The 19143-nt window shown below is 39.9% G+C and overlaps 1 protein-coding gene across 1 annotated transcript in view; it reads left to right on the top strand.

The window, feature by feature from the left end:
- The window catches only part of LOC145414148 (dual serine/threonine and tyrosine protein kinase-like), a 34715-nt gene extending 21204 nt beyond the window's left edge, over positions 1-13511 (top strand). Inside the window, exons 4-16 of the mRNA XM_080283715.1 lie at positions 2449-2746; positions 3183-3355; positions 4248-4479; positions 5692-5936; positions 6496-6702; positions 7124-7307; positions 7723-7879; positions 8375-8537; positions 9022-9105; positions 9798-10047; positions 10594-10832; positions 11478-11582; positions 13482-13511. Coding sequence (XP_080139841.1) covers positions 2449-2746; positions 3183-3355; positions 4248-4479; positions 5692-5936; positions 6496-6702; positions 7124-7307; positions 7723-7879; positions 8375-8537; positions 9022-9105; positions 9798-10047; positions 10594-10832; positions 11478-11582; positions 13482-13511 — 2367 coding nt within the window. The remainder of the gene's footprint in view (positions 1-2448; positions 2747-3182; positions 3356-4247; positions 4480-5691; positions 5937-6495; positions 6703-7123; positions 7308-7722; positions 7880-8374; positions 8538-9021; positions 9106-9797; positions 10048-10593; positions 10833-11477; positions 11583-13481) is intronic.
- The last annotated feature ends 5632 nt before the right edge of the window (positions 13512-19143 follow it).

Below are 19143 nucleotides of genomic sequence, written 5' to 3'. Positions count from 1 at the left end.
ACATGTATCACACACCCTCCTCCATCTCCCCGGAAGTATGGATGAGGGACTGCAGGAGAGGGACAGTTTCAGCCTGCAAGCCACTGGGTTCACTTTCAGATGAACCTGGGGCTACAGCTGCCATTAATAGGCCTACTAGTGTGCATAACATCCAGTCTTCAGTGGATGTTCTTCCCACCATCCTGCACCACCATCATCCCAAAACATCCTGCCCATCCACCCCTCTCTGCCCACTTTACTCATTGGTTGTTCCCCACTCCATGAATTGGCCCTGAATTGATGAGTGAATTTGAATATGGCTAAAATGGATGTAGACACACTCAGCTTGGGACCAAAGTGATCAGAAATGACCCAGCTGGACCCAGATGAACCTGCTTTGACTTAACCCCATTAATCATGGTGAAATATTTTTTAGTTTATTCTTGCTGCTGTGAGATGATATGATTCAACTGAAGAAAGGTATCCCATATTGAAGGAGGTTATAATGCTATACCTTATTCCTCCCTTGAAAAATCTGTCTGAAGTTCAATAAAATCATCAGCAGATGGTGAGAATAAAAAAAATGAAAAGATATCCTGAGGCTTTTTGACTCCTCCACTTTGAAAAAGCTCCCCTAAGTCCAATAAAATTGTCAGGAGATGGTAAGAGTGAAAAGATATCCCAATGAAAATGATATCCTGGGGTTTGCTGCAGGTTGAGTACCGGAAGTTGCTCGGTTGGGTCGTATTGACCTGACTGGGCCTCATTTAATGAAAATGGACCTGAATTGACAAGAATTGGCTTGACAGAGCTGGAGTGGATAGGAATGGATGTGAGGTGGTCTGAAAGGACTTGCTCAGATCTAGATTTCAACAGTTAGACCTGATGCGGCCTGAATGAATCGATGAACCTGCGTGGCAGAAGTCTGGCAAGGAGAGGGGAGTGGGAGGGGGGAGGAAGGGTTGAGGGGAAGTTGGGAGAGGAAGTGGAGGGAGAGAGGGAAGGGGAGGAGAGAGAGGGAAGGAGGCAGGGTGGTAGAGGTATGATGGAGCAGGTAGGCAGACATGATAATCCAATGTGGGTTGGCTTTTGTCTGCTGTTGTCCAATTGATCTCCCAATATCATGCCAGAGCACACCACCACCACCCTCACACTGCACCTGCCACACTGTATTATTGTGTAAGCACTGCTTTAGGTAGTCACTTACTTTTACTAAACCTTTTACTAAACTTATACCTCACCACTTTTTAAAAATGTAACCTGGTGGACTGCAGGCATAAGTAACTTTCCTCTTCCTGTCCATCAGTCTGTTTTGGGGGGATAGAGAAAATATTGAGGGATGTTTGCATAACAAGGCAATTGAACTGCCGGGTTATATCGGTGCCATGACATGTCCCTCTCCAGCACCTACTACACCATAAACTACAAGTCTGTAATACAGATTCAAGCAGCCAGAAGCATTACTAATAACACTCCCAGCTAGTTAATGCCTAATTGTATTTCATCTACTTTTTTTTTATGCTGTTTGTATGTTACAGTATATGAGAAAGGTCATAAGATGGCTCAGGGGAAGAGATGGGTAATGAGCTTGAAGCCCCAGAAATACATAGTTGTACCAGGTAGTTGGGAAGAAAAAACTGAACTCTCTGCCACAATTCCTGCATTGTGATGATGATGATGTGCTGTGTGTGGTTTCTTGTGGTTGTTGGTGCAAGTGCCTCTTTGTTACCCTTTTTGCATGCCTGCTGCATTATAGGTGATCTCTTGTCATTGTCCTTTTTTTACCTGCCTGTTGCATTGTGGATGATTTTGTGCCATCCTTTTGTGTGATGTTACTATATTGTTTCTTGACATCGTATCACCTTCACAATGAGGAAGCTTTCTCATGAACAAACTTGTGTCTGAAGCTCTCATAAGCTGCAGAAAATTGCTTTGTGGTAGCAGAATTAAGATGTTCATGTATTCATACTGAAGGAGTAAGGGAGTTTTTTTTTTTTTTTTTTTTTTTTTTTTTTTTTTAATAGCCTTTTCTGTATATGTTGTCTATACTGAGCAAAAAGCCTGGCAGTAACAAGACTCAGATAAAAGGATGTTAGTACCATTGAATCTTTGGATATTACTACAGTGCTGTACAATACTGTAATTCTGTTGATTGTATTGTACATATGTAAGTGAATGGTACAGTGCATTCATACAGAGTTATCTTGCAATATCCAGATGACTCAGTCCTGGAAGAGGTGGCCACAAATGAATCACCATCTCCTCACCATGTCCACCACCAGGCTGCCCACTCTCATGTTAACACCTTTGTTCTTATACTTCACCTCATCCTTCCATGTCATCCTTAGTCTTCCCTTCACCTTCCCTCATCCATCTTACTAACTCACACTTTCTTAGTCAATCTTTTAGTCTTCATTCTCACTACTTGACCTGCCAAACCAGCTGCATATTCTATCAATATTTGTACAGGAGGTGACGGACCTACTGGAACTGAAGTGTCAGCACCCAGACCTTCCGGTGCTGTTCATTCGAGTACCAGTATTACCTGATACGTTCAGTGATGACCTGCCCGAGTCCGAACAACACGACATACTGTGTAACCTGCGGGTTCTGCCCTCGCCCGCCCGGCCTGACCCCAACCCCAGTGCCTCCCCCATCCACTCAACTGCATCTGCTCTGCCTGCATCATCATCTCAGGGGGTGGCCTCCTCGCGCCCTCACCCTCAGGTTCCCGTCCAGCTGTTCCGGACACTGTGTGATGATCTGGGTGAGTGCTGGATGGAATGAAGTGGGGATGATGGATGCAGGCAAGTGGTTGTAGGAATTTTGTTAATGAATTTTTTTTAGTTAAAGTGTAAGTTATGTCAGAGTTGTTCCTCATTTTGTGTGTGTGTGTGTGTGTGTGTGTGTGTGTTAATGAGGAACCAGTACCTGTACTGAAATTGTGTTTTTCCAATTAGTTGACCTCGTAATGGTCTCAGACTTACATGTATTTGTAGTTCTTAACTTATTTTTCCAGTTAGGTTACCTCTGAATTGCCCTAAGGATACACTTGCTCCATAGTGGTAGTTCTTCAATATCTTTTTATCACTAAGGTTACTTCATCATCATCATCCTGAGACAGTCCACTGCAGAAGAAAAGTCTCATAATTACCCCAAATTTACACTTATAACTTAACAGTTGTTCTTATGTTTCCAATTAGGTTACCTCACAATGGCACCTTCGTCCAAGAAACCTCGATGGCGGTTGGATGATCACACTCAGGGAGTGGAAAGTGAATTGGTGGGTTCTTTTGACAACTTTACCAGCGTAGTGCCCTACACTCGCACTCTCCTCCAGGCACACCTCATTGTGGCTGCCACCATACTCAATCAGGTCAGAGTGCATCCTTGATATTATACTGTATTCATTTTGCCACCAGATCCTCTTTTTTTTTTTTTTTTTTTTTTTTTTTTTTTTTCCCTGTAGATTTATATTGGAGGGAGGAACAGTAAAGTATTGTATACAGGGTGAAGCAATAGCAGTAGCCTGGTCATTACCATACTCAACCAGGTCTGACAAGTCGTATTAATCCATTCACAAACATGATCACAGATAAGGAGAGCACCCAACAAACATTCCCCCAGACTATGACATGCAACCATATTCACACAGATCCCAAAGTTAAGTGAGGTATATGTTTTTTTCCTCTGTGTTGTGAAAGGTAACCAAAAAGATAGGAGTTGGGGTCTAGATTCTATACCCCAGCTTCTAGACTCTACATTCCCAGCTTGTACTTTATATTCTTGGAGGTAGAAGCAGACAGCAACTATATTCGGTTTTTAAGCACATGATAGTAGACCTCCAGAGGATCATTTTGTAGAAAACATAAATGATCTTGAACTCTGAATACTGAATAATGCTGAATTGGTCTCTGCCAATCCTTTAATAGAGTTTTATTGATATTTTGTTTTGTCATTACAGTATATAATGTGTCAGATTCATTTACAGTGCAGTACAGATAGTTCATAGTTTAAGTGAAGAATGTTTTTCAGATTCAGAGTTTTCTTTTTTATGTAATTGGTATTGTAAATTGGGGGATATAGGTAAATCATCTTTACTGGTAAGAATAGCATCTTACAACAAGGAATTACAGTACGGTACATAAAACTGAAGCTATGAAATTTATTTACTTTGGCCCAATCAGTGTAGGTGCAATTTCTTCTGAGTACATTTGCTTTTGTGATATACAACTACACAAAACTAAAGTCACAAAGTTTATTTGCAGGTTCACAATCGTTGTATGCGTAAATTCATCCTGTATGCGTTTGACATGGCAAGGGAGATTCAGATCACTCCACGGCGAATCACCTATGCTCGGGAGAAGGAGGCAGAGTTGTATGAGAGCCTGATGGCGATCGCCTCACGCAAACAGGATGAGATACGCATTGTGATCAGTGACACTATCGCCAATATGAAGGATGACCTCTTGGAGAAGGCTGGCAACCACGAATTCAAAGGTGAGTTATACAGCTGCTGGTTTTTTGATTGTGTACAGTAAGTGACAAACATTGGCCTACACTTCACTAAGTACAGTTGACACTTAAGGCTTGTCTATCATTTTGCTCCCTGATGCTTCATATCAACTTTTTCCACACAACTACAATTGCAGCTTCATGGAACTGGTATGAAAAAAGTAGGTAGGAATAAAACTTTATTAAATGTTGTTTTGTAATTTAAGTGGCTTCTAAATAAGGGGTCAGTAAAGGATTGGATGATGTGTGGGAAAAAAAGGGGAGGGGAACCTACAACTAGGACTTCCTGTTTAGACAAAATGTTCACAGGTTGTATCAACAATTACATCACCTCCATCTTTGCTGCAGCCACATCACCACACCACCGTTCTCACTTGGCATCCAGTTGCTGTATCATCGCTGCATGCTCTTATCACATGACCTGTGAAGGACACCTTATTATATTTTTATTTATTTATATTCATTTGTTTTTGCTTGCTTGCAGAAGACTTCAGTGACAGCAGAAGTCCTGTTGCCTGCCCTTCTTTCTCTATGGTCTTTGGAAATCACAGACTGAATGCTTAAACCATGTAGCTTGGTGATGTCTTTTTATGCTTTGTTCTTGGATTTTCCAGACAGTTGTATTCAACTTAGGGGAGAGCCACAGCACAGAGGGGTTTTGTGAAAGTCATTCTAACCCTTCAGGTTCAGACAGTCTCTTTAAAATGAATAGAATTAGCTGGAATATCAAAAATATGGTAACATGAAAAGTGTGTCCTTGAATGGAAGGGAGTTAAAACTTAAATTACTATGGGAAAGATGTGCCATCAGTTTTTGACAGACATATTTGGCCTATTTTTGGATTTTAGATTTGATTTACTGGCATCCATAATAATAATGCTGTCAGAAATGATGTAGGGAGACCAAGCACCTTCTTCAAAAATCATCATAAAACACTGGGGCTTTCCGTCCCCTCACACACTTCAAGTCTGAAGCATACAGCCATCAGTTGGGTGAAGCCGCAGCACCTGACACTGTTTTCTTAATTTAGCCATAGGTCATTATCATCAGTGTCAGGTGGAGCTGGTTTAACACACATGGACAGGACAGCTCAAGGACTGATTTTTCTATCGCAGCTAATAACAGATGACTGAATTGAGCTTAGGGAGTCATGGGAGCCTGTAAGAATCATTGTTTATTTGTTTGTCTGTTTGTTAGTTTCGGTGATTGAGAGTACGAGCCCCAATGAGGTGGTGTGTGGGCGTGATGTGCGGCAGTGTACGGGTGAGATACAAGAGCTGGTGATCGGCTCCCTTAACGCAGAGGTCGGGAAGCAGCTTGTGGACCGTGTAGATGTCATGAGGGACTCCTACCTGGGCACACTACAGCGCTGTCTGGAAAGCCTTGAGAAGGACTGCCGTGCCTGTGGGGAAAGCCCACGCATTGGAGATGCACTGAAGCAGGTTAGAGCAAGTTGGATTGGCAATTGAAGATGTTGGTGTGGATGCAAAGAAGTTTGCTGTACCTAAAGCCCATACATCCTGCAAAGTAAGGGATTGTCTGTCCTTTGTTTGCCTTGCCTAAGCCCCTGTACCCTGCAGAATAAGGTACTGTCTGTACACCTCTAATATAATAGGTTTTGTTGGTTGTAGACACTGAAATAGTTTTGCCCAGCCTCAGGCCCCTACACCTTTCAAGGTATGGGATAATATGAAACTAGCATTTACTGTTAACCTGGTCAAGCCAAGGATGACATATTTTATTCTGTCTTTATCCAGATAATGTCTTGCAACATGGAAGAACCACCTGGTGGTGAAGGGGTTAATTAAATTGTGACAACAGATGAGTTCAGATCTGTTTATTGCCCTGTACAGTAATAAGCAAATCCGCCGTAATAGGTTCATGCTTCTCTTTCTATTTATAGGTGGTTAACTGATTGTACTGAGCAGGAGTGACAGTGTTTATGGATTGGCACTTCACTGGTACTTAATAATCAACTTCCCTGTGGTGTTTTCCCCCCAGATGGTGAATGCAGCGTACCAGGTAGAAGTTACAGTGACAACCTCCTCATCAGTCTTGCGGTCACTGTGGGAGAAGATGAAGCAGCTGGTTGCGGCCATGCCTGGCAGGACACCGCCAGTCATTGACGCTGAGTGGAAGAGGAAAGTTGCGGCAGACATGATTGCCAGCCTGTCTGAAACCAAACTCACCAGGAGTATATGTGCACAGGTGGGTATCACAGTTGTGATGAGTTGTTTGAGGCATGTGTCATGGGTTGTTTGAGGGAAGTGTGATGGGCTGTTAGGGGTCCACTTCCTAGTACAGGATGCATTATAGTCAGAATAAGTTTTCCTTCAGTTCCTTACAGACTGGTAGGGATCACACCAAATTTAGTCATTCAGATGATTGCAGGAATTACCACAGCCAGTTATATGTAAGGAAGTTTGATATTAAAGATAACGAGAATTGATAGATGAGGGAGATGGGATAGAAAAGCAATTTAGTTTGGAAAAAATGATAGAATGATAGAAATGGAGGTGAAAAGAGAGATTGAAAGCTTTACATATGTCTTTTCCCTTAGTTGAAATAGATAACTAATGGCAGTAATTAATGTATAAGTTGACTTATACACAGTCCGTGTCACTGTCAGTTTCGTGAGCGTTTAAAGGCAAGTCACGAGTCGTTCTTGGGCAGCCTAAAAGTGCTGGAGGCGCAGCTGACGTTCCGGCTAGAGAAGACAGAGGGGCAGCAGACTCGCATCAAGAAGGTGGATGCACCCAAACTGGCCCGCCTCTCACTGGAATCCACATCGCTTAGGGACATGATACTCTATGGTGAGGGGTTTGGCAGTACAACCAAATGAACACCTTTAGCCTGAGGATGTTGTTTTCAGTTTAAACCTATAGGATTAGGAAACTACTAAGCTGAATAAGATAGTTTAACAGTAGCTGAACTATATGACAGGTTTCTTCCAGCCTAAAAAGATGCTAAGCCATTTTAAATATGAAAGAAGTCTTCTGGCTATTGTGAAGTACAATACAGAACATCCTCATTAAATACTGCCTTTTTTGTGTTCTCTTTTGCTTCAGAATAGAAAGAAAAATTACTTACTGATGTTATATTGTTACTGAAAAGATGCCCTGCCTTTTTCCGCCAATTTACAGTACCAGTTGTAGGAATGAATTTTGGCAGTGGGGACTGCCTGTATGTGATTTTTGGTTGGACAAGTAATTTTCCCTGTATGATCAGGAATGCCACGGTTGGAGAGAGAGCTGGGACGTGGTCAGTATGGGGTGGTGTATGGGTGTGCGTCATGGGGTGGCCACCGACCCTGTGCTGTCAAGTCTCTGGTCCCCCTTGATGAAAAACACTGGAATGATCTGGCTATGGAGTTTCATTACACTAGGTTTGTATATGAGTTTCTAATACAGGTAGTCATTGCTTAAAGTGTTTCTATCTGAATTGTGGTGTCAAGCTACCGATGAATTAACACCTTTTTTTCAATATGAAATTGTTTGTTATTCAAAATAAGGTTGTTTTGAAATAACCGTCCATGTTTTTTGTGCTTTTAGCTGCTAACTGATGAATGAGAAACAAGTTGCACTTAACGATTTAGCATTGTGCCACCGTACATCCTAGACCATAAGTGTTTGCTGACTGTACTGATGGTATTTAGCTAAAGCTCAACACCTCAGAGAGGGTTACATGGGGTGGTTGTTATTGTTTACTGATTAAGTTTTATGAAAATGGCAAGTGCTTACTTAATTCTTCATCTACCCTTGGTCCTTGTTTTTTTCAGGTGACCTATATGAAGCTGTGTATAATTAACCCCTGCACCTCAGAGGCTATAAAATGATGTAAGGAAATAGATGAAAGACCTAACGTACTCAAACTATTACAGAAGTGTTCCCGAGCATGAGCGTATTGTGGGTCTGCGTGGGAGTGTAATTGATCACAGCTACGGGCAGGGTGAGACTCCAGCAGTGCTGCTTATCATGGACCGACTGACACGAGATCTGTACTCGGCCATCAAACATGGCCTGGACTGGGGGGTGCGGCTGCAGGTGGGTCAGGCCAGGATTTTGTGTATGTTGGTACATACAGTACTTGATAATGAAAGTCTTTGTATATTATTTATGGTTTATAGATCTCTTTTCTTTTCTTAACCTCTTCACTGTGGTAGTATTTTTATTGTACTGATATTGTCTCAATAGGTTAGGTGTTTTGAACTGGTGGGGTTTGATATAGCGTTCATTAACTGTTTCTGTACCAAAGGAACCTCCTATAAGATGATGAATAGTGTTGGGTGGTAGCAAAATTAAAATAAAAGAATATATCATTGGATTGAGGGGTTACAGGATCATAAATGTTCCTCAGCATTTTCCATGTAAACCCATTTTCATTACCCTTACTTTCTTATAATATCTTGTGCTGGTAAAGCACACATACTGCCCTATTCAAGCTGTATCTCTAAAAGTTCCTGGGATTAAAAAAAATTGGAAATATGAAATTTCACTTATTGTACAGATACATCTTATTTCCATGCAGATTTCGCTGGATGTGACCCAGGGGATCCGCTTCCTTCACTCTCAAGGCCTCGTTCACCGAGATATCAAACTCAAGAATGTGCTGGTCAGTTCTATGATATCGACTTTGAGGGGCAGGGAAGAAGAGGGGTTCTGGTACAGTATTTCAGCTGAAATGTTATTATACTTTGGGTACAGTATAGTGTAGATACTCACCATTTAGTGGTCAGTGCTGATTAGAGAAATATTTGGTTGGAATTTTTGGTGGTTTGTGAAAAATGTTTAGAGATGTTTATAGAACTGAACATCTTATATTTTCTTATAAAACAGTGGTTGGTAACAGCAGCATCCTTATCTCACCAGGTGGGATTCCTTGTGACTTTGAGGAGTTATGTACAGTTATAAAGACAAGCTTCTAATGTACCGGTACTGTAATTTGACATTATGGAATGCTTGGCAACTTGAAGCAGAATTGTGTGGTAAAGTCCTCATTATTTGCCTCAGTTTTCATGGTCACATACAGTAATTGTTTTTTTTTTTTTCTTTCTTTTTTTAATTGTATCAATTTTTTATGTTATCTAGTTATATGCTGTGGTATTTATCTCAGTTTTCTATGTCACTTTTATTCTATTTGTTATTTGTCTCAGTTTTGTGTCACCTACTCTTCTACTGTGTTATTTGTCTCAGTTTTCTGTCACCTACATTTTGTGTTATTTTTCTGTTTCTATGCCACCTACTGTTATTAGTTATTTGGCTCATGTTTCTGTATCGCATACTATTATTCTGTCCTCCTTCCAGCTTGACAAAAGTAACCGTGCCAAACTGACTGACCTTGGGTTCTGCAAGCCCGAGGCAATGATGTCGGGCAGCATCGTGGGAACCCCAATACACATGGCACCAGAGCTCTTCACTGGACACTACGACAACAGTGTGGATGTGTATGCGTTTGGGATTCTCTTCTGGTATATTTGTGCCGGCCATGTCAGGCTCCCGCTCATATTTGAACAGTGTCAGTCAAAGGATCAGCTGTGGACGTGTGTGAAGAAAGGTGGGTCTACATACAGTACAAGGAAGTTAAAGCATCAGTGAGATTAGCCCGAAAAATGAGTTTCTGGACAGTGATGGGTAAAGAGTGGACCCATATATTTTTTCATCAGAAGAGTCAATATGAATTTGATGCAGCTGGCAGTAAGAAATATCCTGGGATGGTCAGTTTATTGTACAGCGTGTTCCAGGACAATGTACTGACTTCAGGATGTGATTCATGGGCTCGTTTTGAATAAAAAATGCCTTATCAGTATGGGTATAGTTCTCAGTTGTTACAGAGCTGCAGTTACTGATGATCTCAGGAGTTAATTATGAGGGAGACCAGTTTCACTTAATCATATCACCAATGATTGTAGGTACTTAATAACTAAGAATTGGACACACATTGATAGACCAATTTTGAGTCCAGATTAATCCAATAATCACCTAAGTTATTACATCGTCTTTGGACACCTTGTGAAAGAAAAATGTGATAAGTACCTGAGAAACAACAAATCATTGATCCTTTGTGGTGTGTGGTCATCTCATAATTAATCTTCCCCACCAGGTGCACGACCAGAGCGACTTTCAGTATTTGACAGCCATTGTTGGGATCTGATGCAGGAGTGCTGGGCTGGCGACCCATCAAAGCGTCCACTCCTTGGTGACGTGGAGCCCAGGCTGATTGCCATTATGGGGATGGATGCCAGTAAAGTATGGGAAGAAGAGCAGAAGGTGCACGAGAAAGTGGAGGAGATAAATGACCAGGATTGCAAAGTTGATTCAGCCATAGATGCAACCGAGCATGTGGGTTGTTTAGGTTAGTGCCAGCTATGCCTCTGCATCATGTACAAGTCTTTCATACTTATGCTGCAATAGTGGAGAGAGAACAGTAATTGGTTTTATAATGATACCCTTTACACCGCCCCTAAAACAATATCCTTTACACTGCCCCACTGCAGTTTTTCATATACTTATAGTGGTGGGGAGATTTTAGTGCTCAGTGCCATAATCTTCCTGTGCTGTCTGTTGTAGTGCAAGGTAAAAATTTGCCAGTACCCTCAGTACTTAATGCAGTCATAAGCCATAAGTTCCTATGTGTTGATGTAAGTGCCAGATGTACCATAGACAGTATGAATAGAAGTTGGAGTTGGAGCCAGTCAGTATTGATACATTTAGTGCTGAATATACAGTTGCAGACAAAAATATCAGTTCATTTCCTAGTGGAACAGGTATGAAACTCTTACAAAATATTCTGGAAAATTCATTGGCCTCCAAAAGTCACATCACTGGGTTTCAAGTCATTGCTCACTGTCCCTTTATACATTATTATGGGGTGGATTGATATTTTTGTCCACAACTGTACCATATACAATGTGAATAGAAGTTGGAATTGTTGCCCAATGTGTAGCAGGGAGTAATTAATGCATGCATGTGTTACTGCCTGTACAGAGTCTGCATCTTACAATGGTGTGGGAGCTAGCGTGCAGTACAGCATTAGTGGTGCACTATGATGGAGAAGCAGGCATTAGCAGTAGAGGTGTGTATGCGTTATGGGTGAGTAGTACTTGTAGTGTAGAGGGCCAGCATAGGGAGGCCAGAAATATGTAATTTCTTGTTGATGAGTATCATTTTCATAGTGATACTGCAGAACTGGAATTTGTGATGGTGCTGATTTGGGTAGTACTGTAGTGGTGGGGATGTTGGAGTCAGTGTTGAGAAGTAAGTAGTGTTTAACACATTTGATAACCCATTCACTGTATCATCATCATCTGGACCTCCTTTCCCACCCTAGGGCAGGGTGAGGAGTAGCAACGTCCAGACAACCTGAGTTTGCCCACTCCAATGGGCCACGCTTCCATTCACTCATCATTCAAGCCCCCGGAATCCTGGCACTGTCTGATAATGGCAAAAACTTTCACCACATTCTGTTGCTTCACATAAATGTATCCTATTCTTGCTACCACCATATGATTATTATTCAGCTAAGGAGAGACTTTTCAGTTTGGAGGGGTTAGCTATACCTTCTTTAACCCTTTCCCCGTCATATGGCTACAGAAATGTATAAAATTGTCTGGTGGTAGCAGGAATGCATTTTAAACATACATCATCAGATTCAAGGAGTTCAAGTGGTTTCCTATTAAGCAGACAGCTCATTTAGAAATTTTGGCTGTGTAGGTTCGTATTCCTTTACTGTAGATTACTTGGATGAAAGGTATTCAGATTACTCCATTTTTTTTGCATAGGGTAAATATGAAATTTGAACATAAAATTGTTAATGATGTTCTTATTTTTGACTTTTGAGGTCATAGTTATGTGTGTAATTTTGACAGTCTTTTGGTAATGGACGTCATGAATGTTGGATTTAGCTGATGGCATTGATGGTTTGATGTGGAAGAACATTAGATGTCCAGATGTACGGTATTATTTTAAAACTGAGGAGGTGAAGGCCTATGTAGGTGCCAAATTTATGACCATCTGCGACAGTTGTGAGGATGACATGTGCTTACCATACTTGCCATGTTACAGGAAGCATTCAGCAGTTCGATTTCCATGCCGATCACAGGGTCCTCATACAGAATATGTTTCACTTGAACTTATTTACACTTCAAACTGGAATAGGAACCTGGATTGGAAGTTCATTGGTTTCGTGATGTAATCTGGGGAAAGGTTTAGGTGCTTTCATTATCAGTCAATTACTCTCATCTTAAGCTTCACAAATGACCATCAGATGTTGGGTGGTTGCCTACACCTTCACCCTCTGCGGTTCAGCACCTTCAGTCCAGCGATATACAGTTTTCTTTATTTTATTCTTGCATTATTAAACAGTGCAGAGAGAAGTCAGGCTGGGAATGTGTTAACAGAGATTGTTTAACCAAATCACTACCAAGTCTGTCATGAAGTAAACAGAATCATCTGAGGACGTTAAGAATAAGATAAAGACTATTGTGTAATATAAGGTGTAATGATACTGTATGACCATTAGTGATCTTCATGTGGATGGTTGAAAGTTTGAATAATGATGATTTTAGAAGTGTCAGGTGCTGGGTCGGAGCTCTCAAGTAACCAGTACAGAAGTTCTTCATGCAAGTCCCCCGTTTTATATCCTTATTTGGTGCCAAGTCCTCAAGCAAGTCACAGCAAGTTACCTGTTACAGTTCCATGGCTGCCAGTAGAAGTGATTTGCCAGTTTCCCCTAATTTACAGGACGATTTGTATGCAAACAGCTGTGATATTTTTCGGCATATGCCATTTTATGGCAAGGACTAGCTGTGTACCTTTTTGCATACTGTAGATACCTGATCTGGTTATCATTATACATTACAACTATGGAAAGCATAGGGGAGTATTATCGAAACTGAGTGCACAAAGTTGTAAACAAGCCCATAACATTTTACAGTTAGTTATGGAAACTTATGATTATTAGATGTGATCAGCCTGCATCCCACATTACAGTATGCAGTCAGCAACATTGCTGAGAGATAACATAGTCAGTCATCATCATCATGTTACAGAAACTATTATATGGATTTGGGAGCTCGTCAACATCATGCTCCCAGTTTTAATAGTACGACCCTTTTGACAAAGACTAGTGGTAATAATGTGAACATAGTGTTGCAGTAACCTGACCATATTCCCTCAGGCCTTTAGAGCTTTACTTGATTCTAATAACTTTGAATTACTTTACATCAACAGTAGAGTGAGCACAGGTGGTGACAGTATGATGGTCTTGGAGCATTGTTTTTTTTTAGTCACACTTTTTTTAATGGATGTTTTTAAATATACAAATTTAGATGTGGATGTTTGGTATTATGGTGTGGTATTTTAAGAATGGCTGTGCAAATTAGGCAACCTCTTCAGTATGATGACATCTTTTTTTCATTTTAATCAGGCTACCACCAGATGATTTTTGTTAACATAGGGAGGATATCGAGTAGTGAAGTATTAAGGCATTATCCAACCTCATTGATAAGAAAAGTCACTCCTTAGCATAATAAAAACATATGATGGTAACAAACAATAATGTAAAAAAGAAATAATTGGGAAGGATTAAGTCAAATTAAGGGAGAGACTAGTGAGGAGTGGTGTGGGGCAGTAGAAAGGTAGGGATGTAAATGTTATCCCTGTTTCCTAAGGATGTACATTGTGTTATTTCTACCAGTAGAAAATTTAATTGTTTTTAGGGGAGAGTTTTTAGACTGGAAGGGTTAGATGTAGCCTTCATTACCTCGTGAGCTGCAGCATACCATGATTGCAAAATTCTTGGTGGTGCTGCAGTTTGACAAATTAAGCAATTCACTTGTGTATATCTGTATGGCACACAGGTCTATTAAATATTTTTCCTGAACTCTCCACAGTTATGGAGTTAGTTTGATTGTAAGTTCTGCAATATGTGAGAAACCAGTTTCTTCCCAATCATGAGGGAGTAGTGTCTGAGTCTGAATGAATTGCCATTTATCCAATTGAGCCATAAAATTTCTGTGACATACCCCTTCAGATGCTCTGTTTCCCTCCCTCCTCCTCTACTGTTGACCTAGCATTTGATTTCAGCATCTAGAGCTGGATATGCCTTCCTTGGGTTCTAATGCTGTGGTAAATGGTTGAGAACAGCATGATATTTTGCTTATGGTAGCTGCCATTCCCTTACTTATGAATTGGAACTTGGGAGTGGGGATGGGAGATGATAACTTAATGTATCGTAAAATATTCACGATGCTGCTTCTTTCATAATCTATGAAGTAGGAGGTTGAAACTCTTGCTCACATGAGGTATATCACAGACCGTCAGATCAACCTTATATGAGACATGCTACAGCCCATCAGATCAACCTCGTGATGTATGGTGCAGGCTATGGGTTAACCTCTTCCCTGCCAGGGGATTCCCCCTAACCTGAATAAAATTGTCTGGAAGTATTGTATTAAGGATGAAATTTAAAAGATGTCATTGGGCTGAAGATGATATAACTGAGTAATATGTATCATTTAAAGCAAAATGTGATATTGTAAGGCTGCAAAAGTAGTGCCATTAGACTGAAGACTGTGTGAAATTCATAAAAATACCACAGGACCATCTGTGAGACTCTACTGTATTTGAAGCAAGTCAGATCTGTGTCTGCTGTTTAAGTAGATTTAGTCTCTTAGTACTGGATTGTTCTGTCTGTGTATACTGAGATTAGGGTTAATGTAAGATACCTATTGACAGGAATGGATTCAGATATCTGGAATTTATACTGTATACTAAAATGTTTCCTTATTTATTTTTTTACCATTGCTGTGATATAGTCATGAACAGTCAGTTGGAAATTGAGTTAAATTGGGTGCTGGAGCTGTTACAGTAGACCTCCAGTTATCCACAAAGATTTTTTTTCTCTTAGGCTTCTCATGTTGCCTGAGTTTTGAATAAGCATCATCATCATCGTCATCTTTGTCATCAGTCCTCTTGTGGACTTCACTATAGGAAATGAGTGCACCAGAATGTTTCCATCCATCCAGCCATCATTCAGTCTTTAATTGCACCATCAGGAGTGTAGGAGCTTGCGGTTAGGCTGTTCAGTTCAGACATCTAAGGCAAGAATGGTCATTGCCGTGCCCAAGGAGGATTATATGAGCAATAAACCCTAACCTTCCCATGGATTTAAATCCTTGTGGACCACAGCCAGTTGGAGCACCTTAACCCACTCACTGTTATCTTCCCATTACTTAATCTTTTCCCTCTCCCACTTTTTCTGACACTACTTTTCTCCTCTCCCACTGTTTCCTTGTAGTTTTCTTACACACTTTTTTTTTTTTTAACTTCTTAATGCCTTTTCATATCCACTTATTTAAGTTATAGATGTTAATAACAGAAGAGAAATAATCTCATAATAGATTTTAGGAGAGTTGTACTGGCAGAAGGAAGTTGTGATTGGTGGCAACTTGCTTAGGTTTAATTACTGGGTATTATAAATGGACACGTGGTGGTCTGTTGGTAAGGTGCTGTTGATGAGGCTAAGAAGAGTAAAGGTCCATAAGGATGTAAACCCAAGGGATGAGTGGTGTTTTGTTGCTTACTTTCTGCCACTTGAAAGAGAGCCGGACTCCTGATGCAGAAGTGGGAGAACCATTAGTTGCATACCCAGTGAAATAAGTCAAACATTCGCTCATCATTCAAGCTCCTGTAATCCTGCCTGACTGACTACATTTTTTTCTCCTTTGTATATGTTTCACCTTACTGTACAGTTTCCATTATATGCTGTTTTAAATTTGGTAGGGGATGATGATGATTGTTGGTGAAGATAATGATAGCATGGTAGAAAGTTACTTCATTTAGTTACATTCTGAATCCAGTCCTGATAACTGTAATTCCATTGCATTAATCAGCTAATGTTAAGGTACTGATTAGTTTTAAAGCTTCACTTATTTTTATACTGGCTGTTACAAGACTTAACTTTAGATATTTTAAGCTGTACATTGTGTGGGCTACATATTTGTGTATATTTTCAGCATTAATTTGTAGAAAAGTGCAATTATTTTGCATTAAGTATGGTAATTCCTCACTTCAGCACTGTAGCATAGTTCCCATTTTTTTTTTTTTTTTTTTTTTTTTTTTCCCCAAATGAATGTAGCTGCGATATAAGATTTTCCCAGATTTTTCTCAGATTTTATTTAAAGTAAGATATTGTAAGAAAAAATGTATATGTATGAGGATGTTTCCAGTGTGGTGTACTGTGTCTTGTAGGATTAGATTTAAAGGAAAGGAAAAGAAGTTGTGTGTAGAAGTATGAACCTTCATAGCACATCATGACCACATGGTAATGAAAAACCATATTATGTGATAACTGTTCCTGACATAATGAATTTGTCTTACTTGCTGCTTGAATTTGTGTATAGTGAGGAATTACAGTACTGTACTCCACTGTATATAGTAAGTGAGGGGGTCATGTGTTCTTCAGGGTCAGAGTGCCTCTGGACTGTACATTGATGCCATACTCATCACCTGCAGTTCCCTCATAGCATCGTTTCTACAACACATGGTACATAAATTCTAACAAATAAATTCTAACAAATCTGGTGGGTCATGGTACTGAAGGGGTTAATATTAGAAATGATTTTGTTTTGGAGTACTGAGATGATGAGTAAGGGAATTGCAGGATTAATTTATTATCCATGACACACTGTATGGCTGTGTTCTTGTGGGATTAGGAGGCTTAGTACCAGCTCATACCAGCTATAAAGTCTCATAAACTCACAAAAGCAGAGTCTTAAGATGTAATCTGCAAGTGAGTGCAAACAAGAAGGTGCACTAGAAGACCACCTAAGTCCATGAGGATAATATTCACATAAGGCTGTTATTCCTTGCCAGTGCTGTATGGACGCAAATGATAATGTTGCTCCATGCTTTAGTCAAACAGTTATGAAACATAATTTTCTGACAGATTTGTTGGGTCCAAAATGGGATCACAAGGTTCAAAAAGTCATTGTTCAGTGTCTTGTTATTAATCGTAATGAAGTGGATCAGTATTTGTGTCCACAGCTGTATATACAACTTAATCTTCCAGTAATTACCAAAGATGGTCTTCCTGTCCATTATGCTTAATATTAGCATTATTGTGAGTGGTGTAGAGAAACACATTTCTGAGACAGAAGTTTATTCCTAACTAGTGTCACACAGAGGCTTCTTCAGAGGAATGAAATTTTCATCATCATCGGATAACTAGTGTCCTGGTCAATGACGTAGATGAAAAATATCATCTGCCAAAATAGAGTGAAACAGAGATAAATCTGACAAAGGCACAAAGTAAAGCTCTGGAGGCACTGTACTTAACAAACAATAAAAGTAATAACAACAAATGAGTAGGTGACATGGTGTAGTCTCGCATAGCAGCGCAGATGGTTAAGTCAGAAAGGGAAAGGTAACGGACCAATTAGTGACCTGCAGACTAAGAATTAACCATGAGTGTGATCCAGCAGCTGGCCATATAAGTCAGATTGACCTGGAAAAAGTTCATTCCTTTGAAGAAGCGTCTTTGTGAAACTAGTCAGGAATAAACTTATGTCTCAGACACGTGTTTCTCTACACCACTAATATTCATCTGTCATAATGTCTCAACAGTTAGCATTATTGTACAGTGTATGATCAACCTTACCATGCCTTTGAGATGCTGCTTTTAATAATGAATGACATTTATGTTAGATGCAGTATGCTGCATAAATATTAAATACAGTACTTCCCAGTTAGTATAAATTTATGCTCTATAAAAGCTGTGCCTTACTGTAATTTCACTCCTTTTTATTAGTCATTTTGACAATTAGTCATTTTGACAAGATACTGCTGACACTTTAGAGATTTTTTGTCGGTTTAAGTATATTTATATATTAGAATGCTTCAGGCTCATTGTACAGTATTTGTGCTTTGTTTAAAGAGAAGCATTTTATAAATTATCATATGTATATAATATTAATTATATTAAACTAAAATATTGTACAGTAGTAGCTCTTCCCGAGCTGCTTTCTGCAAAGGGTAGAAGTCTATGGTTACACTACCGTAGTTTAGAGCAAGTAAATTTGATGCAATTATGTACTGTGATCTCCCATTTTGGAGGGACAGAGGCATTGTCTGTATGAAGATGACCTCTTATTGTGTAGCCCTACTTGACTAGATATCCTCCTTCATGTTGGCCATTGACATTTGAAAGGGCATGAACATTTGACTTTTTGATTGACTGTGTGCTCAACTACGTCAGTCCAGTGATGTATTGTTTACTTTGTTCTTATTAACTCATGGCAGTTTTATTCAGCTTAGGGGAAACTTTCCAGTCTGATTGGTTAGCTAAAACCTTCATTAACCCCGTCACTGCTTGGAGGTGTTAATAAGCGGAATAAAATAGCTTGGAGATAATAAGAAAATATATTGTTGGAGTAAATTGGTTTAAGTCATCTACATTTAGTTATTCTGAACTACAGTAGTCAATTCTCAGGTCCCTACAGCTTGAAAGGGGTATTAATGGGAAAGGCTGTGTTATTTTAACGTACATTTGAGCAGACTCTTGCTTCTCTATGGTGGCTCTATGAAAATTACGAGACAAGGAGAGTCATGGGTATGTGCTTCCAGAACTGTAGTACACTATGTCTTTTTCTCT

The sequence above is a fragment of the Coenobita brevimanus genome, chromosome 98 (assembly GCF_032717465.1).
Source record: "Coenobita brevimanus isolate Jiangsu-jjx chromosome 98, ASM3271746v2, whole genome shotgun sequence".
NCBI lineage: Eukaryota > Metazoa > Arthropoda > Malacostraca > Decapoda > Coenobitidae > Coenobita > Coenobita brevimanus.
This window is presented reverse-complemented; position numbering and strand designations above follow the sequence as displayed.